The following is a 21,413-nucleotide window of genomic DNA, read 5'->3' on the forward strand; positions in this document are numbered from 1 at the left end:
TACCTCTCATATACACACACCTGTGGGACTAAACCCTGAAGATTGCAAGCCCCCATTTCCTCTGCGTATTTACAGGTCGACTACTAAACTCCTATGAGTCACTTGCTAAAACCACACACTCATCAACTCTCCTTTCATGTTCCGCACACAGCTCTTCACCCAACACAAACGGACTCCCTCTGGGTCTAAATGGTGACCTTTGAAATTACACGCCTGCAATTTACATGGACCTGGAATTTGAACCCCTAGGCCAAGGCCTTTCATCTGTGCTTTGGGAAGACCGTTGAATGGGTTCTTCAAACGCATCACTAATGGCCAACAAGACTGACCAGGAAGATAAACCAGAGTTCTGACTTTGCTCAGCACTTTTGTATACTGTATATAGTATATAATAGCTATACATGTATATGTATATAACAATATTGTAGATATTATGTAGGGAAAAGGGGAAGAGAGTTAAAGGGTGGAAAGGGGTGCCGGATTTTAGTTTGAGGTCAGATGGGTTAGGGGGTCTGTGTGGAAGGGGAGAGGGGTTGGAGGGATGGGAATGTGAATGGGAATGGGGGGTCAGTGAATGCATGCTCAATGCAGATGTAGATGGACATCCTGCTCTTCTCAAAGGGCTCTCTGCAGCTTTTTCCTTTCCCCCTTGGTAGCTGTAAGCCATGTTTCTATTATGTCTGCTGGGGTGTGAGAGCAAGTCTGCAGTGATACTAAAATAACAGCTGGATATGGAGAAGGCCAGCCACAGAGGAAGCCAGGGGGGAACCATAGCGTGTAAGGGTTCTGGCATAGCTGCTAAGGTAAAGGTGGGATGGCAAGGAATGTGTGTGTGTGCGTGCTTGTGCAAGAACATTTGTATGTGTCTGTTGTGTCCTTGTGTCTGTTTTCATAAAGCAAGCAGTACAGCTAGGGCATACCCTCTTCAAGCCTTATGGGACTAGTAGAATGTGAATCTGGAAGGAAAACATCACACATCAGCACTGTGACAACCACTCTTCACTCAGCTATTTACAATGGAAAATCAACACATCTGAGGCCTCTGAGGAAAGCTGGAATTGTTTTTCATTTCCACCATCACTGCTGTTATTCTGGTTCTGGACTTAAATATGAGTCCACGTGACAATACTTTCAGTGTTATTTGAGGATATGGCAAAACATGTCATGCCTAATCAGCTTAAACCAACATACCAGAAATGCTGAATTTAGCAACTTCAACCCACATCTTTTCACTTTCGAACTATGCGTTATTTGAAGAAAATGTTGGATAAAAGAATCTGAAACATGGGAAACGCGATTACCCTGTATGAATTTGTCATGAATTGTATTGTATTGTAAAGTATACTTAAATCATGAGCGTACGGGTCCTGATCATTTTACATTTAAAGAATCGAAGGAATTAGTAAATAGACTATATGTTATACCGAGAAAAGAAAATAACAGTACTTCTTTGTATAGACTCCTATCACTTATTCTACATTGTTTATAAATGACACGAGTTAACCATATTACACCCTCCATACAAAGTGTGCGTGCAAAAAATCCACCTGCATTGTAAATATATTTTGGCTACTGTTGACTATATATTATAAATCTTTGTCCGTGTGGAAGCAAGTACGTTACAGCTTAGTTCTGATGCTTATGTTTCTCTTGGTACGGATGAGGTCACTGTCGTTCATATTCACTTCAAAGGGGATGCCTCTCGATGACGTCGTCCTTCTGCTTTTCCTCACAAAATATCAGGAATTGTGACCGGTCTATCTATCTGGTCAAAAAGGATCAAGTGGAACATGCATTAAAACGACGTTGCCACTTAGTTTTTTGTGACGAGAACAGCTTTAATCCGTAAGTTAAGTTTTATCATTTATTAACCCTACTCGCATTCAATACGCACGCGAGTTTTTCCAAGTCTTTGTTTTGCGTGTAAAACTAGTTGTTGTAAAGTAAGCTTCGGTGAAAGGAAATGTTTGAGACTGACAGCTGAAGCTGCTAAAGTATTTTAATGAAATAATCTGGCGGCAATTTAGCTTTTTAAATTTAAAAGAGCCTACATTTGTTCTTTCTCAATTAGTCTAGTTAAACATTAAACATGCTCACTACATTGGTATTTAGTCAATTTGTTAATTTTAACAAACTAAAATGTACTTACTAGTATTTATTTTTCATTATGCTATAACAAACAATGTAGTTTGACTTAACCTGAGAAAATATCAAAATTGGCTGAAGGACTTTATGTCAACTTTGAGATTTGGCATCCCCTTGTGATGAATTTGAGACACATTTTTTGTGTTGCATTTATAGCGCTGTTTCGAGATCCTATACTCTCCTCTATACCTACCATACAGAAGTGTAACAAAATTATGGCGATGCTGAATCTGCACATCCTTCTCCCTGTACTGGCCCAATGGTTGACTCTCCTAACCTCTTGCCAAGCGGCAAGATACAACAACGGCTTCTTCTACCACGACCTCATGAATGGCAACGGCAATGGAGAGAGTATGTACTAGAACACGTGTCCACTGTGTTTACAAAAATACTAATGTAGTGTGGGTGATTTAGCACACCACATCCTATCCTAATTTACAGTTTCTGCAGTGTTGCTTAGCAGGTGCCAAAAACCTATAAGAATATGTAGGTTAATTTGTTGTTTGTTTATGGATCTATGAATACAATTTATGAAATGTACAAAAGCATTCACAACAGTGTTGGAATCTAGATTTTTTTTATTACTTGCTCATTATTTTATAGATTGTCAAATGAAAAGTATCTGCTGCTGGATGTGAATTATATGGAGGCAAACAAAGTTTTCCTTATTTTGTGCATCAATCGAATAGTACAGGTGTATGGTGTTTATTGGTACATTTGCAGTGGTAAATTTCAGTGTACATGCTCAATAATATTTTAGTTACAGGAAGGGGCCCTGTCCTGTGCCATACACCCTTTTGAATGAGAGCACTTTGGCTGTGATGCTGTGCAAATACAATTTTTATTTTATTTTTATATTCTTTCATGATTGGTATTTTACTTCAGTTATACTTAAGTGCTTGTGTGTCTGTCTGTTTGTCCTGTACAGTCTACTTCAATGGCGTGCGTTTACATGTGGAGTCTCCAAACTCCTTGGTGTCAGCGGCGAGAGGCAGCAACGTCACCCTGCCGTGCTACTACCGCTACGAACCAGAACTCAGTGTCCCCCGTACAACTCGGGTCAAATGGTCCTGGATCCCTGCCAACGGTGGCTCCTCGGCCATCGGCCCTTCTTCGTCCGCCCGAGAGACAGAAGTTATGGTTGCCATGGGCAACCGGCACCGTAGCTACGGCAGCTTCAGGGGCCGTGTGCGTCTGCGAAGGGCGGCACCGGGGGACATGTCACTGGTGATCAGCGAGCTGCACCTCCATGACACCGGCCGCTACCGCTGTGAGGTCATTGATGGACTGGAAGATGAGAGTGTGACGGTGGATCTGGAGTTACGAGGTCAGACTGTTTGCGTGTGTGTGGAGGTGTATGGGTGCATTGCGTATAATGTTTTTGTTAATTAGTTCCCTCTCAAATGTACAATCAACACATTTTCTCCTTGACCCCCCCACCCTTCCTTTAGGAGTGGTATTTCCTTACTTCTCACAGAATGGACGCTACCATTTCAATTTTTTGGAGGCCCAGCAGGCATGTGAAAGGCAGGATGCTACCTTAGCCACCTTTGAACAGCTCTTCACTGCCTGGGAGGAGGGACTGGACTGGTGCAATGCCGGCTGGTTGGCAGATGGGACGGTGCAGTATCCAATCACCCTACCAAGGGAGGGCTGTGGGGGTACAGACCTGTCTGCTGGGTTGCGTAGCTACGGGCAACGGCATCGTCTTTTTCACCGCTTTGACGCCTTTTGCTTTGCAGCTTCTCTTAAGGGTCAGTGTGTGGTTACTCACTCTAGTCTTCTACTCAGCTAATGTACATAAGAAAGTATGTAAAACACTATCAGTGACTTTTGGTGCCACATTGTCTCCCACCCACTGTTTTCCTGTGTTTCTCTCCTTTCTGTGACAATAGGCACAGTCTACTTCTTACACACAAACAAGCTCAACTTCACTGAGGCAGTCCAGGCTTGCATCAAAGATGGCGGTCAAATTGCCAAAGTGGGTCAGCTCTATGCCGCGTGGGGCCTCATGGGATTGGACCGCTGCGATGCCGGCTGGTTGGCTGACAGGAGTGTCCGCTACCCTATCGTTAAGGCCCGCACTAACTGTGGCCCCTCTGAGCCAGGTATACGTAACTTTGGCTTTCTCCCTCAAGATCACAAATATAATGTTTACTGCTATCGGTAAACATGACTTAATCACTGTTAAATAAAAACTTACAACAGATGGCCTGTACTTGATTCTCATCTACGCCTACACAGTGCACTGATGTGAAGCGCTGGTCTTAACATGTTTTTAGCATGAACCAGGTCCCTTAGCACTGAGCCCCTTCACTACTTTGTCTACTCTTGTCTTTACTTTTGAGTTCAATATTGCCATGTATCTTTACCAATATATCAATACAACAACAATGGCCGGGTTTTCCAGATTTGTTAAGAAGCTCTTAACACTAAGAGCTTCTTAGGAGCGTTTTAAGAGCGTTCTAAGAGTGTACGCTCCTAAGAAGCTCTGAGCGTTAAGAGCTTCTTAACGAATCTGGGAAACCCAGACAATATCAGTTATATTCAAGTTACTTTCAAGGACCACTGTACCCTGTTCCCACACTTAGAAACACTTTAATCTTTGTTGGCTTACTACAGACTTGTTCATAGCTCAAGAAAGATGTGCTTTCACAAAGAAATGTATTTTTTTGTACAACCTTGGTCTATCTCCATGTATTGTTCTCTGTGTTTTTGCTTTGATGTTAGGATTTCTAACATCAGTAATGTTGTGTAGTAACGTATAGGCTGTTCTTGGAAAATCTACATAATACATATACATGTATATTGATGTTTTGCCAAGGATTCATAGAGAACTTGTAACAGATGGCATTTGTGATGTTATATTATTAATGATTATATGACTGAGTAGAGGTTGTTACAGTGATTTACAGTTTAATTATGACTACCCTTTTATAAAAGTGTTATATTTTACCATGTTATGTGTTGATTCTATGATATGATGGATTCATATGATCCTTGTGCTCAGACCAGATAATACTGTAGCTAGTAGGAACCCTTCAGCTTTCAGTCCAAATTGACTGTCAGCTTTTCATAAACGTGACGCTAGTAGACACAATTACAGTGGTAGTTGACCTACAGTATGGCTGCCTGAGTGCAGAGGAATCCTGGGCCAAAGAGGTGATCCGGACCACTGATCCACACAAACTGGGCTCTGTATGTAATGGCAGGAGACATCCTTGGTAACATGCTCCATTCAGTGGGAAAGTGAACCGCTAACACCACAGGCGTAGGTAAAGAGCAAACAGACGGCCCTGTGATTTTTGAACTCCAGGGCCTCAATTGCATGTCCTATTTACACCTGCTGGCCAAGCACGGGTGGAATGCAAACATGCGAGCGAGCGCGCGCACGCACACACACACACAATTTGAAGGCTGGCTTGTTTGTAATGCCTGAAGGGGATGAACGATGAATGCTTTGTGGAGCTCTGAGAGGGAGTTATTTACTTGAGTTCTTTTTTTTCTCTTTGCTTCCAGAGGGGGGTAAAAATAAACTAAATAGCTAGTTTGTTCTTTCAACTAAAAGTATGACTGGTGTTACTGTGCACTGTAGATGGATTTGGCCCTGCTGAGAAAAAAAAAGATTGGGCAAAAGTATGAGGCAGAAAGTCAACATAAAAAATCTGTCAAATAAAAATCTCTTTAGATTGCTGATGCTGCATTTCTGCCCTGTAAAATATTATATATTGAACAATAGTATGTATTATGTATTTTGGTAACTGAAAGGCTAAGATGAGCCTTTTTACTCAGCTGTCTAATAATGCAAGTATTTATCAAATATAAGCAGTTTTCAGGTGTTATTTGATATTTTTAAATTATTTTTTATTAAGATCTCTCGCCAAAACCATACCATCTTAGGTATCAACCTTACACATTTAGTTTGTTGTAAAGTACAGTCTTTGACTGCAGAACTTACAGTCCAAAAACACTTACATACTCTAACCATAACACACACATTGACACACAGCATGTATCTAACACGTTCCCACACACTCATTTACAAGGAGTAAGGCCAAAATACACAATAATTGTAATTGATTGTTTCTGTGACTTATTCTGTCATGTATTTAGGTTGATGGCCTTGTGTGTATGTGTGTGCCTGACCGATATAAACCTTTTACCAGCATCATGTTGAAACATACTGAGCTCAAATGCTGTGTTATATGTGTGTGTGTTGCCGCCTTTGTCCCTATAACTGTATTCACAGCTTGTTTCATTAAGGGCTATCAATTCTCGAGTGCTTCAGAGCTCTTTGCCTTTTCATATTTGGCACAGAGATTTTTCGACTATTGGTAAAACACCACCAAGTCAGGATAGATACTTGCAGGTTGCAAGTAAGATAGGTCTGGAAGAAGAGTCACCTAACAAACGTGCCACTGTGTGTCTGATCTCTATGTAAGTTAATCACAGATCCCGCTGTTCAGAGTGAAGTTATAGATAGACAAATTATGACTATAGAACTTTGTCCTTGTTAGACAGACAATAGCTCATTGACATGGTAGAATGTGGTCGGTACAAAATGACTTGGGAAATGTAAACGAGTACAGAAGCTTATGGATTGTTAATGTAGCTCACAACTGTTTTTGGCTACAGTAGTTACCTGGCTCTCCCTACAGATAGCATTATTAGCCAATCATCCATGTGCAGAATTGGTCCACTTTTAGATGATTCCAAGTATTTGAGCTAAGAGAACCCCAGAACCCGGTTGATGGATTGGCATTATAGTGTATAATCATGCATATGTTGACACACTTTGTTTATCAGTTGGAAACACCACCCTTATTCTGTCTCTATTCATCACACAGATATGTGATCCCTGTGTGACCTTAGCCCTGTAAGACCCCTTGTTGTAAAATTACAATGTCACCTTTAGCTTTTTAATTGCTAATTTCTTCTTTTTTTTAAGACCAAATGTATCCAATAGCATTAGAAGGCAAGACTATAGGACCCATTGGTTATGTAAATGTCGTCGTTTACAAAAAAACTTATTTGCAAAAGTGTTTTTTGGAGAGCTAAAGGTGATGTTGAAATTTTAAATCGGGTCTTACAGGGTTAAGTGCCCACCCTAAAAAGTCTCAAATTAAAACAAAAATAGAAAAATATCCTAAATGATATAGTAAAGATCTACATAGCAATGTGCTTGACTTCAGAGTATCCAGCTGTAATCCCAAACACTTAATTTTGTTCTGTTTTTGACTCTCAGTGTCACTCTAGTGCCTTGGAATAGACACCCCTCTCCCCAACCCCAAAGTAGTACCTGAATAAATAAACCCCCAAATAAATCAAAAAATCGTAATAGTCTTTATCTATTTTGAAGTGTCGTATTGAAGTTTTGGACCCATCTATGTTAATGAAGGTGTATAAAGTGCCACCTGGTGGTATGGAGTTTGCCAAAACATTCCCTATGTCTATAGTACACTATTATGTATACTACCACCAAGTTTTATACTTTACATCGATACCACTAGATTCTCCCACCAAATCATTATCCTTCAACAGTTGAACACAACCACAAACAGAACATTCCACTACAGTAAACAAAAGACTACATTTCCCTACATGCCCCTCAAAGACACTGAGTGACACTGAAAGACCAAAATGCCAGTCAGATGGACTACAAAATCAAATTGTAATGTGATTTGATGTTTATATACATGGTGGGAGTGTTATCTTTTTTTTAGTCATACAAAAATGGTTTGGGGTATCAGGTATTTTACAAGAGCGGTCCTTTAGGTTCTCTTTAGTGTGTCCTTTCACTCCCTAATTAAAGGAGCTTCCTCCATGATTGACTGCTGACCGCTTTAGACCGCCTCCTGATGGATCGCTTGTGTAGTCTGTTGCTTGTGGTGCCAGCTGATGGGAAGAGAGGCATATTTTCATGACATCTTAATACGTTGTGTATTCACTTAATGGAATAATGGTATGGTGCCGTCGGAAGTGCCTGTACTTCACCTTCCTGCCTTCTTGTAACAACTGTATTACAGTATGTCTGTTCTATCAAACTATCAAGGTAATATCAAGTATATATTTCTGCACATCTCACTTACGTCCTATACACTCCACTTGTGGCTCCTCCCACCGGCTGTCGGGCAGGCAGCGTACAACAGGTAGATGGCGCTGTGTGAAGCCAGAGTCACACTGATAGCGGACTATAGAGTTGACTGGGTAACGGTCTCTTCTATCGCCCATAGGCTTGGCATTTTCTACCTCAGGAGGCCAAGAGCACATGGCTGTAAAATAAGGAAAAAGTATAATATGTCAGTTGTGGCTTCATTGTTGGACCTACTAGGCTCAATTTGAGGAGCAGAATATACATAAAATAATTGTGTGCTCTTTCGGTAAATCGTGAAAATTAATTCCACAGCTGACAATTCAGATTATTGTGGTGGTATTTTCTTAGATTTGACAAGTGATGGTGCAGGAAGATAGGGCCCATGTTACTTATCGTAAATAGTAACTATTGATACTGAATTTGCAATTATCATGCCTAAATGCCCAACTTGGCAATGAGACTATATTTAACAATTTTGATAATGGTGTTGTCAATAGACACAACCAAAAACTTGATGTATTTAACCAGAATTTCTGCTGTTACCCAGCACATTCTCCAAACCACCGCAGGTACAACCCTTCAGCATTTTGGAGACTTTGCCACAGTACTGTTAGGCCTAACCCTAAACCTCTGATCCCAGCTCATACCAGGTCCACTCTTGCAGGTGAAGGGCAGGTGGTAGTTGCAGGGTACATCATTCCACTGGCCTTCTTCATGCCAGATCATCACCACACAGTCCTCCGCTGAGTCAAAGTAGTTATCTGGTTGGTTTGGCCTCCAGTTCTCAAATTGCTATAAAGACAGCACCAACATGAACTTTGTAAGCGATAAAGCAATTAAATAGGTGTAAAAGTTGCCAGCAAATGACATGTTGGAAATGTCCTTATCAAGGCACACAAAGTTAAAAAGTCATGGTTTTGAGATACCTGTTCTGGGGATAACTCACCAGGGGACTCCCGTCTGTCCAGCGAAACTCATTCTGCACGTCCTTATCATTTAGTCCAATCCACTGGTAATCCTGGGCATTAGCTAGATAAAGGAGAGATCGAGGCCACATGATTACATGTAACACACATGTAGTGCACATGTAGTGTGCAGCACACAACGCACAGTAAAAGGTACTCACAGTTGACAAAGTTTTGCTCCTGTTGTGAAGTGATGCTGACCAGATGAGAGTTGAGTTCTTGGCAGCGATGCTCGGCCACACCCCAGGTGTCCCTCTCAGAAAAGTGAAGGTAGCAGCTTCCCATGAATTCCACCCAGCCTTCTGCACAGCCCTGTGTTGCTGTAAACACACAAATGGGGTGATAATGAAAGAACCGACTCTACATTTGGAGAAATAGGAATATTGATTATGTGTGTGGCTTTATTTGAATATGTATGTGTAAAGGCACATCTGTGATGTAGTGTCTTACCTGTCTTGCAGTCTTCTCCAGTAAATCCATGTGGACACTGACAGACTGCAATATCACCATGCACAGAACAGGTACCAGCTCCACACGGATTAGGTTCACAGGGGTCAGGAGATGCTGAGCAGGGGAAATCAAGAAACAAACCAAAACAATTAAATGTAGAAAGGTATACTTTGAACCAAATAATAAGCAGTGATTTCAAAATGCTACTTCCATTTAAAGTTACATTTACATTTTACATTACATTTATTTATCGATTTAAAGTCACAATAAAGTACTTCTCTCATGCTTTACATTACAGAAATATGCTAATTCAACATACCGTCTTCAGTGGCGGGTTGCTGTACAACAGCAGGTGTCACTTGTGAGACAGCAGGTGCGGTGGTAGGACTGGAGTAAGTGGATGAGGGAGAAGTGACATAAATCTCCTCCGTGGGCCCAGCCAGCCCTTCAAGATCTAGCTGCGGTAGCTTTTCCTCTACATTAGTTAAATTTTCTTGGTTGGCAATATATTCTGGAGAAGGGAATGTAGAACCTGGGGGCAGGACAACAGACATTCCTTCGGCTGTTGGATCTCTCCGGGAAAGCTCCCCATTGGCTGAAGCATGGTGATCCCAAGTACTACTCACTTCGTAGAACCCTGGACCACTACCATCGCCACTGAGGTCCACCTGGCCACGTCCCTGTTCTGGAAGACGATCGGAAGGCCGCACATTTACCTCCATCATCCCATCCTCCGGCAGGAATACAACATCCCCACGGTGTTGGGAAACATCTTCAGAGGGGGTCCCTGAAGCGTAGCCAGATGGATCCCCGGATGTAAAGCCACTCGGAAAACCAGAACCCATGTGATGGAAACCAGATACTTCCTGCTCGCCTGATGCTCTAGTCGTCTGGTCGACAAGAGTGGGAGTAACAAAGGATATGACTGGGATTCGAGAGCCACTGAAGAAGCCGCTGGTCCCTGACCCAGACATGCCCCCTGATCCACTCAGGTCCACGCTCCCTCTTCCCAATTCTTGCTGGGTGGGCTGTTGCTTAGTAGAAAGATCGACCGTCTCCCCGTCCACCATGATGATTGTGGACTCTCCGCTACCACTGAGGTCACCACTAAGGTCACCACTGCCACTAATAGAATGGGGACCCACACCGGAGGGGAACCCACTGAAGCCAGGTTTCTCCTCTTCCCCAACACTAGACTCCCAGTCCCCAGAGTCTACCTTTGTGTTGTAGATGACAGAGCTCCCCTCCTGGGGCCCCTCAGAACCAGAAGCCTCTCCAGACAGGTGGTCGCCGCTGAGAGTGATGTGGATGCCTGAGCCAGATCCTTCCCCACTGGTCTCAAAACCCCCAAATGAATCCCCACTAGAACCACCAGCTCCACTGCCACTGCCACTTCCACTGCCACTGGCTGACTGCTCTGCTGAGCCTGAGCCAGACAGGTCAACAGAGACTGGAGGTACAATAGGAATGACTGGGGGAACAGAGAGAGAGAGACCAGGAGAGATACTGTGACAATGCAAAAGATTCATGGAAAGGATGTGCCATAATCATGATCGTTGAATAGAAACAGAAAAATACACAGTACATTGATTTACAAATGAAATTCACAGAAAATTACGGAGAATGACAAAGTTGAGATGTTTTACCAGGTGTCAATTGATCAATACTTGTCGTCATGTTGATTTTTTCCTCTTCCACCACTACTAGAGTCTCATTGACACTGGTGTCATTGTGAAGTACTCTGCGCTCAGCTATGGAAAATACAATTACAAAATTATATTTAATCATTGAAGTTAAAACATTTAGATAAATATAGATGATATGTTTCCACTGACTCCTCATGTCTCTATATAATATTTACATAATATTATAAAAATTAATGTTTTACCACCTCTGAAGCAGTAGGCGTCGTATCTGGAGTGCTGGTCTGGATGGCCTGTCTGGTTGGGGTAGGCATAGATGGTGTGTACCCCAGCCTTGCCTCCTCCACAGTGGGCCTTGGGTTGGCGGATAGGGTAGCGGACAGTGCGGTCGGCCAGCCAGCCAGGACGACACTTGTCCAGGCCCTGCTTCCAGGCAGCATAGAGTTCGCCGGTGGATGCCAGGGTGGCATTGAGTTTCTGACAGTGAGACACTGCCTCATCGTAGGAGAAGCTATCATAATCACTTGTGTAGAAAACCTCACCTAAGAGACAGCGGAGTGGAGGGAAAGAAGGTTGAAAGTAGGGACAGATAAGATGTAATAAAACTGCACCAGTGTTTTTTACATTTTGTAAGTAGGATATCACTCAAGAGTTTCAGAAACACTGTACTACACATATATGTACAATGATATTAGATATTTTTACTTTTAAAAAAAAGTTGACTTAAGGTACACCAATGAAACATTCAAGAAACATAAGTCTTATTATTTTAGGTCAACCTTAAAGTAAGCGCCAGTCTTACCCTTGAGGCGCTCAACATAGCAATAGACATCATATCGCTCATCAGAAGGCCTTAGGCCGTACGATCTCACTCCAGGGAGATGCTCCAGGTTACCTGAACACTTATCTCTGGGCGACACAATAGGGTACCTGAACATAGTAGAGAGAGGCAGTTAATACTTAGGTCATAGCCTGGGTTCGAAATCTGGGTAAAAAAAGCCACACTTCATATTTCCATAACAATGACTAAAACAGATGTCTTTACCTTAGCAAATCTGGCAACTGACAATTACCTGTCTAGTCTGTCCTAAAATGTAAACATGTAAAACAATACCAATGCAACAGACCTGACAGTTTGGTCTCCGAGCCAGCCAGCATCACAGTGGTGTAGGCCATCCTTGTAGGCTGCCTGGAGTTGCTGGGGGCTGGCGATGATAGCCCCCACACTTTGACAGGCCAGCTGGCCCTCAACGAAAGACAAAGCATAACGGCTTGAGCCTGCCCTGTAGTGGAACACCACACCTGGGAGAAATGAGTTAAGAAAACAAGATATGGAGGAGTAATAGAAAGTTTCGGAGAGAAGGGAAGAGAGGGTGAAGGACAAGCGAGAGAGACAAAGAGATATGGGAGATGAAAATAGAAAGAGCGAAAATAGAAAGAGCTCTTAATATTGTGTGTTGTTAACATTGATAACCCAATCAATATATTTGCACATCTATGATAAGAGAACCAACTAATGGGCCAGCAACATCATTACGGACCCCACCCATCCCACCCATAAGTTCTTTACCCGCCTGAAGTCTGGCAAGTAGTGCCGGAGTACTGCAACCAAAACATCCAGGCTTCAGGACAGTTAATATCCTCAAGCCTTAAGGCGGGTCCACAGTACCACTTCTACTGGGGCCATCAGGATATGAGCAACTATATTATGCCAACAGATAAAAAATACGATACCGTGCAGCATGGATCAATAATTCAATCCATATATGATCAAAAGACTAACCTGTGGGAGCCATGGCAGTATCATTCTCACGGGGAAGCTCCCGTCCCAGGTCTGGTCTGACTGTGGCCATGCTGACCTCCTTTTCTATCACTGGCGTCACCTTTGTATAAGTATCGATGACACTGGGGGGGATGGGGAGAGGTTGTTCCAATGTGCTGGTGTCAGTTGGGGCCTGGGTGGCCACCTCTCCCCGTGCCTCCCCATCAGGTGTTGTGGAACGTGCCGGGTAGTCCACGGGGCTTGGAGTCATGGTGATGATGTCGGGGAAGGGTGTCGTCAGGACTGCATTATCTTCTAATTCTCAATTTTTAAACATAAAAATTGTGATTACCTAGAGTTCAACTGAGCATTCAATTGTTTATTCTTGGAAAATGGTTATTTAGTGGCCAACGAGTGACCAGCGAGTGGTGCGTTTTAGTTATTTACCTCTGAAGCAGATCGCATCATAGCGTGAGTCTGGGTAAGGATAGCCTGTCTGGTTGGGGTACAGGTAGACTGTCCTCACTCCTAGTAGGCCTCCTCCACACTGGGGCCTGGCGATGTTGATGGGATAGCGAACACTCCTGTCTGCCAGCCAGCCTGCATTACATACGTCCATGCCAGCCTTCCATGCCAGGTAGAGCTGTCCTGTGGTGGCGAGACTGGCGCCAAGTTTGGCACACTGGTCACCAGCCTGGTAGAAGGTGAACTTCTCCACTGACATGGAGTAAAACACTCTGCCTAGAGGGATAAATGTGAGAGGGTAAAGAGTGAGACACAGACAAACATAATTAAATCAACATCTAAGAATAAGCAAATGCCATGTAAGCATGTGTTGTGTAGAATACCTGACATCTTCTCGGCGAAACAATACACGTCATATGTCTCGTTGACGTCTCTCACTCCGTAGGTTCTCACACCTGGGAAGTCCTCTTTGTCTCCAAAACAACCCTCTCTCGGTTCGTGGATAGGGTACCTTTGGTAGATTTATAAGTCGTGTAAAATGTAAGATACTCATATTGAGCAATCGGAAATTACATTCAATTGGACTGTGTTGAGAACGTTAAACGCGTTGATATCCAAATTTGATGACTATGCTGGTTTCTCTGTGGTGCTATAACCCTACTGGTTTACTTGGTATTTGCAAGTTATGTCAGTAAAACAGCTATATTAACTATACCTGACAGTTTGATCAGAGAGCCAGCCGGCATCACACTGGTGATAACCATCGTCGAAGGCGGCCTGGAGCTGGGCAGGTGTGGCGATGGTGGCACTGTTCTGGATACATGCCGCCTTGGCCTTCTCAAAGGTTAGGGTGTAACGGGTAGAAATGGCTCGGTAGTGGAACACAATACCTGGCAAAAAGAGGAGAAGAAATCTGTGTTCATTTGGTGATAATATTAGTTCATAAAAATGGCAACATGGTGACATTAACTACCATTTAACTAATAACTATTATGAAAACATTTTAGTACCAGGCAAATTAAATGACAACGAGTGTTAGCAGTATAACACTAATTAATTAATGATCACATCAGAGGAAATTTCACAGGCTGTTACAAATGAACCATTAGGTCATGAAAAGGGATTTGTTACAAATGCAAGACCTTCCTTACCTTGGACAGTGACGTCCACAGAGTCGTAGCTATCCTCAATGCCATGCATGACCTCACAGCGGTAACTGCCTGAGTCAGTGGCACGCAGCTCCGTCAACTCCATGGTGGCATCGGTCGCCACCAATGGATAATTCACCATTGTGACCCGGTCCAGATACTCCGTCTCTACGTGAACTTTCCCTTCCGACGCCACCAGGATGAGGGTGACCTTGTCCTTGGTGACATGAGTCCACTTGATGCGGTGAGAGAGGGGGGCGAGGGTTGGGGCGCCAGGGTCGTTGACCGTGTTGTCCTGGAAGTAGCAGGGCACCACCACTTTGCCGCCCAGAAGAGGGAGCAGCGGCACCTCCTCAGGGATGCTAACACTCAACGTGCCATCAAGATCTAGACGGAACCCAAAGAGGGGGATTGTTGGTGGTCAGCAATAGATAGAGCATTTGCAGTGCTATCTCTACAGTTATTATCATGCGAACATGTGATTGAAATCACACTTACCCTCAGGATTCTCAAAGGATATTGTTGCGGTGATGAAGGAAAGACACACACACAGAACAGGTAAGATGGCCATGGTTTACCTGTAGAATTGGAAGGTAAACGATCACTTGGCTGCGACTGACACGTAACCTTTCATTTCTACTACAAATTCACTCATACATGATATGAAATCGATTATAATTTATATTTACATTTATATCCTCAGAAAGGTTCATTCATGCTGGTCTAACCAGTTCTCCATGGAGGTATTTTTCATTGGTCATTCATACATTTTTTCATTTATTCATTCTTACTTCTTTTTCCAACTGCCCCACAGTGGCAGACCAAAAATTATAATTAATACAGGACTGTGCAGACCACTACGCCTGTAGGCAAAGTAGAAATGATGTCAGAAGTCAGATGTGTTGAATCCCACAGACATACATACATATATGTTTATCAAAGAAGAAACCCCTATGTTCCTGGTACAAGAAAGTCCTGAGTACTAAAATGAAAGCTATGCTTAGCTCAGCATAGGGTATAGGGAATTAATTATATCTTTAACCAAATGCATTTCCATGTTTATTGTGATAGTCTATTATGAAATGGAAATAGCAAAGGATAGTTATCAAAGTGTAGTGTTATTTTTTAATTGTGGGTAACAGTGGCAACCACTATTAAACCTATTAAGGTTATTTGTACAGTAACCTTATGGCATGACCACAGAAGCCTCACTGTCCATTTTACTAGTTAGCTCATAGCTTGCAAACGGTTTGAGGGGAAGGGGGTGGAAACCAGACCCCAGTCCTTCCAACAACTTAAGGATTTGACTTCCTCTGTAAAGTGACTCCAGGGAAAGCATTACATCATGTTATGGCCAGGCTGTGTTGACTGCAAGAAGGTCAAAGAGGAGAGCTGTGATTAGAGTCAGGTCAAAGGTCTTAGGTCAAACTTGGCTGTTTCTTTCACAGCTGGAGGTGACAGTGTAGACACCACACCTGTCAGATTCTCAGACACAGTCAATGTTGACCACGGGGGCTTGCATGAATACACTAAGACGTTCCCGCCACCAATACAAACATACTAAAGCACTTTAACTGTCAGACATGGTTTGTGTTTGTGTAAGAGAGAGATAGAGATGAAGAATGAGGATATGTGTGTTCTTTGCACGGTGTATAAACGAGAAGAATGGTCATTCTCAAATACAGCAGTGCCAATATTTGTTCCGCCACCAGTGGTGTGAAAACGAGTTACACCTGTCATCACGTTCATCTGCCTCTTGAACAATAATTGGTCTATTATGTTTTGGTTAGAAAGGAGGAGACAGGAATGTGTGTGGACTTGATTAATAATGTAAAGTGGTATATTCTCCATATTCTCCTAGTCTAAAACGATGATCATTTTGTATGCTATGAATCATATATGATATGAATCACAACTATTTATTATATAGTTCACAAATGTTTTTACAATATCCAAATTAGCTGCAGTAAATTAGTGCCAGCAACATTAAAGTAATATTAAACTCACAAGAAAACTCACGCCAGCAAGATACCTGAAACCTAAACTTACAATGCACAAATACTCAGTATAGCCAACCAAAACGACTGTATGTGCCTTCAATCAACCCCACAGTAACTCCCTAAGCACCAATCTACTCGAAAAAATGTTAATGCATCATTTAAATCCTATAGCCATTCTAGCCACTCTTGTCCCTACACTGCCACTGATCCGCACCCCCCCCCCCCCCCCCCCTCACAGTATCTCCATTCACCCAGCGTGATGTGTTCCATTCCCACATTCAGCCGTTGTGGCATGTTCCATTCCCCAGATGAGGCAGAGGTCTATAAGGCCGGGCTCTGTTCCTGCTGTGGAGGAGCCTGTGCCTGCCCAGGGCCTGGGGAGGGCAGCCCAGCCAAGGTAAACACTCTCTATGCATCCGGGGGAGGTGGGGGATGGGGTCAATACCCCCTTATATACCCCATCCAGGCCTCATGAGACCCCCTTACCCCCCAACCACCACACGCACACACACACATCCCACCAGAACAGAGTGGACATTGAGTGAGACCACAGCGATGGCAGGCAGCAGGGGAACATGGGAGTACACACCCCGTGCCCACGCTCGCCCATCAGAGAACCAAGTGTATGTGTGAAAATGATATGAATGCTGTAAGGTTGGTTTGTCCACACACATGCCCACAATCTTTACACACACACTCAAATGTATATATGTATGAACAGATGCTTACACACTATATAGGTACTGTATATACTCTAGGTATGCTGATGTATGTGCATGGGTAACTATATAAACACATTAGCATAAGAACACATGCACTGGCAAATGAATAAACAAGCGCATATACATGCAAACATTTTAATACTGTATAAAGTGTCTATAGTTGGGCTTGATGGTTCAGGTCATATAATTACTTTATGTGCCATCTGAAAAAGCCACATTAGAAAGGTTTTCATAACTATGGAATAAAGTAATGATAAGAAAAATGACATTTGTTGAATCAATTAGAACCATCAAACTTCAAGCAACTAAGTTTATCAACACATTTTATGGATTGTTGAAAAGTTCATAAGCAAAGAGGTTCAAATGTCCTTGCTGAACATTTTCCAAAAAAGATGCCTGTTTAATCAATTGTTTTTAAAATTGAACTAAAGTTTTCATTTAAATATTTTTTCACTATATATATGTACTAAGGTATACAATATTAAACATAAACATGCTATAAGAGGTAAGAGTAACAATTGACTGACGAGCCAGATGCACACCAGAAAACATCTCTCCAAAATCCTACACATTGAGGCATATGTCTACATGTGATTCATTTAATTATCTAAAGCCCCACTTACTCAATGGTCTCCAACAAGAAAACGCCTTAGAATTGGCTTCATGTAAACCTTTTATTTTTGAATATGAAAATCGATCTTGATGTTAATATATAAATTGATCAATTTAAAATCACCCCTGACTGTTGTCACTGACAGTGACACTGACATTTACCTCACTTGCAATAGGAACATTAAACAGAGCAGTAGAAAAAAAGCTAAAGTTATTTAGCACAGATGCAATTAAAACATTTACATAAAAAGTAAGCTAAGCTTTATCTTAAGTTCACAACTCAACAGGTCCCCAGTCCTACAAGACAGTTATTTATCAGATTTGGTGGATGTACACCCAACAATTGAAATGTTCTCCAGTTGTCAGTGTAACGTACCGTTGATGTGTTGAGGCTCCTGGTGTTGGTGACTCCAACTTGAGAGCCAAGTCTGTATGAGTTCCGACTGTGTGCCTCTCCCGCATGTGCTGAGAGCAGAAAGAAGCTTTATTCAAACTCAGGAGAATTTTAGCAGTTGGAGAGCAAAAGAGGGAGGTCGAAAGGAAGAAAGAGAGAGCGAGGGAGGGAGTGGGGGGGGGGGAGTGTTGAAAAGGTAGTCTGGGCATCCTTTTGCCAGTATTTCAAGGCCCTGGTAAGTCTTGAGATTTTAACATCAAAGCACAGTAGACAATACCACACAATGCAGTGTTGCCCTGTAAAGGTCTGTTATTAGATACATTTGATGTATGATGAAGAAAATGCAATGCCGAAAACACACCTTTTAAAGTAGCAAAATAACTCCAGTCTTAACAACTGCGTCCACACTATTTAACGTTAACATTACTGTAACAGTAATGATGTAACTCCGTCATTAAAATGTTTTGATGTGTCCAGGGTGAGACATCCTTGTGACACACACAAATGCACATACATACATAGTGACAGAACACTTACACACCCATGCAGGGGCGCCGCCAGGAATTTTGGGCCCCATGAAAAAAAAAACACATTTATCATTTCTATTAGTCTTTAATTTTTCGGGGGGGCCCCTGTCAGTCAGAATCGTCTTAACTCTTCCCCTCTATATGGCGCCCCTGCACCCATGCACACATGATAGTGGGCCTGTCCACTGACCTACTAACAGGGATATACCATGCGTGTAATACAGGCCTAATGCCACTTCCTGGTCCCGCACCCTAAACACTCATCCACTCAGTCATATGTAGTTACAAGGCTTTAGATTTTGTTAGTTCTTTATGAAACAATACATTTTATGTTTACAGATGACATTCATTCCAAAGCTACCATGTGTACCAAATGATTTGATTTAAAAGATAACAACTGCACTCCAAATTACATACACAATTTGTTCTGATACATTTCTTTCTGCTTGTGAACCGAACACTGAAGGATGAACAATTGTTTTATAATGGTCTATGGCAGGTTGGTTGATTGTGTGATAAAATGTCCTACCTTTACTCCTGCTAATGGATTCCTGACTTTCTGGCAAACCCATAAAGCATTTACCCTGTGTGTTTGTACTTGTATGTGTTGTACTTGTATGAGCGAGAAATATGAAATGAAAGAGGACCACTAACTTTGGTTTGAGGAAAAGTGTGTGTAATGGTTTTAAACCTGGGTGACTCTTCCTGAATGGTCTATCCCAAGGTGTAAATATTGTTCTCAACAATAACACTGTGTCCTCCAACTGAGTAACACTAATCTTTTTTTGCACAAGTGATCATATCAGCTCTATTAAATACCTGGTAGTTTATTAGGCAGAACATGTAGACACTCTGTCTTTGTGCAAGGCCTAGGCCATATTAAGGCCAGAACACAGTGCAGGTAGGCGACATGTTTACTGCGGTTGTTAAAAGTGTTGAGTGTCTGGATTTATGTTTGTAAGGACCCTTCGTTCTAAGTCTCCAGTGAGTAGTTTGGAACAAGACAAGTAATGTTTTCATAAACTGGACAGGACTCAACTGTAAATGGATTGTATATGTGGCCATTGTGGTTAGATGACTCACAAAATCAACCATGCAATAGGAAATGTCATGAATATAATTTTGCTGTTGTTTTTTCTACCTACACATTTCTGCAAAAATGTAGCTCCACACTAAAGTGGTTATTGTCTGACCAAACCTAACAAAGATCAATTCTTTTTTGTGCTTAGCGTTAATAAGGGTTACTGAGTGTTTCAACAATTTATACTTTATGACTCATTTCTCTATTGACCATGGGGTGACAGGTTCTATAGTCATCACATAAGTCTTCTGTTTCAGACCAAAATAAGTACACATAGGACTTCTGTCTCCATCCTAACTCGTCAATACATCTACATATGATTCATGGCAAGGAAACTTGTTGGAATTCTGCTGACTCTTGCAGTTCTATGGAATCAACAAGGAGTCCTTTTCTTTAGGGTGACACATTTCTAGCTCTTGGAAAAGTGCTGAGACGACTGTTGCAGTGGGTGTGTGGACACTGTTTACTGTGCAGGCAAGAACACACGCACACACACACACTCACATGCTAAAATGCACCCCCTAATGCATACACTTCAATCAATTTTGGGATGAAGTAGGTGTAGTTTAAATCATGTAAATCGTCTACAAAGTTGTATTGGATTAGAGGGTTCAGTGGATCAACTGTGCCGGGCTGGCAGGTAGGGAGAGACAGACTGAATGACAAACAAGAGACAGCTAATTTATGACATCCTTAAATATCTGTCCTGAGTTTTAAATATAAGACACTTAAGGTACCCCCTTCACATCTGAAATAGGAATGTCCTTCCCTAAATTAGTATCATGTGGCCATGTGCATACAGACTTTACTAAGAATGTTCATGGAACACATTTCTTATAAATAAATAACTATATAAAGAACTAGATAACCAATACATTCATAATTGTATATTATGTTTATAAAAGACTGTTTGCATCATGAAAAGTCATGAAAGCCACTTTTTGTATGGCAATACTTTCTACACTTAAAATACTCTAACAAATAGAAAAAGGACATGTTGTCTTTTATGTAATTTTATGTACGGATTATTTTGTACTGTTACAATGTCATTCATAATTTTAGATAACTTCATATACATCTTTTATCATTCCCGCCAGCAGAGGGAATCTTGATATCTGTGTCAGCTGTGTGTCCATTAATGCCCCTCCTGTGGCTCAATGTTCAGACTAATCACTCACCTTCGTCACGATGTGGGGCCACAGCGCCTTAGCTATAAGCAGTCCTTTCACTCCCACTAACATCTCCTCCTCTCCTCTGCTCTGTTGACACTGCCTCTCTGAGTCTATCAAGGGAAAAGATTGCTTTGCTTTTTTTTTTACAGCCCTCCATAGAAATGAATGACTGTATTATGGACAAGAACCAATGACTAAATAGACATGTACATTTGTATATAGAACGCTGCTAA

At 42.1% G+C, this 21,413-nt stretch overlaps 2 protein-coding genes across 3 annotated transcripts; one reads left to right on the plus strand and one right to left on the minus strand.

The window, feature by feature from the left end:
- The first annotated feature begins 1,703 nt into the window (after positions 1-1,703).
- Positions 1,704-5,100, plus strand: hapln3 (hyaluronan and proteoglycan link protein 3). 2 transcript variants are annotated; one of them, XM_084672412.1, is made up of 5 exons: positions 1,704-1,845; positions 2,302-2,496; positions 3,074-3,472; positions 3,597-3,899; positions 4,041-5,100. In XM_084672412.1, the coding sequence occupies exons 2-5, from the start codon at positions 2,361-2,363 to the stop codon at positions 4,313-4,315; spliced, it is 1,113 nt and encodes a 370-aa protein (XP_084528538.1). In that variant the 5' UTR covers positions 1,704-1,845; positions 2,302-2,360; the 3' UTR covers positions 4,316-5,100. The 2 variants fall into 2 exon arrangements, with proteins under 2 accessions (XP_084528538.1, XP_084528537.1); XM_084672411.1 differs by having other exon boundaries at positions 2,346-2,496.
- Positions 5,101-6,027: 927 nt separating this feature from the next.
- On the minus strand, positions 6,028-21,323 carry acanb (aggrecan b). Its single transcript, XM_084672410.1, has 19 exons — positions 21,187-21,323; positions 18,383-18,471; positions 15,171-15,250; positions 14,676-15,059; positions 14,240-14,414; positions 13,908-14,035; positions 13,507-13,800; positions 13,081-13,380; positions 12,425-12,599; positions 12,100-12,227; positions 11,546-11,839; positions 11,301-11,405; positions 9,974-11,125; positions 9,655-9,768; positions 9,366-9,524; positions 9,186-9,268; positions 8,887-9,031; positions 8,235-8,417; positions 6,028-8,040 (listed from the first exon to the last, which is right to left on the minus strand). The coding sequence occupies exons 3-19, from the start codon at positions 15,241-15,243 to the stop codon at positions 7,952-7,954; spliced, it is 3,981 nt and encodes a 1,326-aa protein (XP_084528536.1). The 5' UTR covers positions 15,244-15,250; positions 18,383-18,471; positions 21,187-21,323; the 3' UTR covers positions 6,028-7,951.
- Positions 21,324-21,413: the final 90 nt, after the last annotated feature.

The sequence above is a fragment of the Hypomesus nipponensis genome, chromosome 14 (genome assembly GCF_054491055.1).
Source record: "Hypomesus nipponensis isolate SF chromosome 14, ASM5449105v1, whole genome shotgun sequence".
NCBI classification, from domain to species: Eukaryota; Metazoa; Chordata; class Actinopteri; order Osmeriformes; family Osmeridae; genus Hypomesus; species Hypomesus nipponensis.

Excerpts from the sequence above, each read along its gene's own strand:
- hapln3 (XM_084672412.1), top strand. The coding sequence starts at position 2,361 with ATGGCGATGCTGAATCTGCACATCCTTCTCCCTGTACTGGCCCAATGG. Across the intron at positions 3,473-3,596 it reads GGTGGATCTGGAGTTACGAG|GAGTGGTATTTCCTTACTTC; the intron begins GTCAGACTGTTT and ends CCCTTCCTTTAG. Across the intron at positions 3,900-4,040 it reads CTTTGCAGCTTCTCTTAAGG|GCACAGTCTACTTCTTACAC; the intron begins GTCAGTGTGTGG and ends CTGTGACAATAG.
- acanb (XM_084672410.1), bottom strand. The coding sequence starts at position 15,243 with ATGGCCATCTTACCTGTTCTGTGTGTGTGTCTTTCCTTCATCACCGCA. Across the intron at positions 14,415-14,675 it reads TGTGGACGTCACTGTCCAAG|GTATTGTGTTCCACTACCGA; the intron begins GTAAGGAAGGTC and ends TCTTTTTGCCAG. Across the intron at positions 9,269-9,365 it reads GGAGCAAAACTTTGTCAACT|CTAATGCCCAGGATTACCAG; the intron begins GTGAGTACCTTT and ends TCCTTTATCTAG.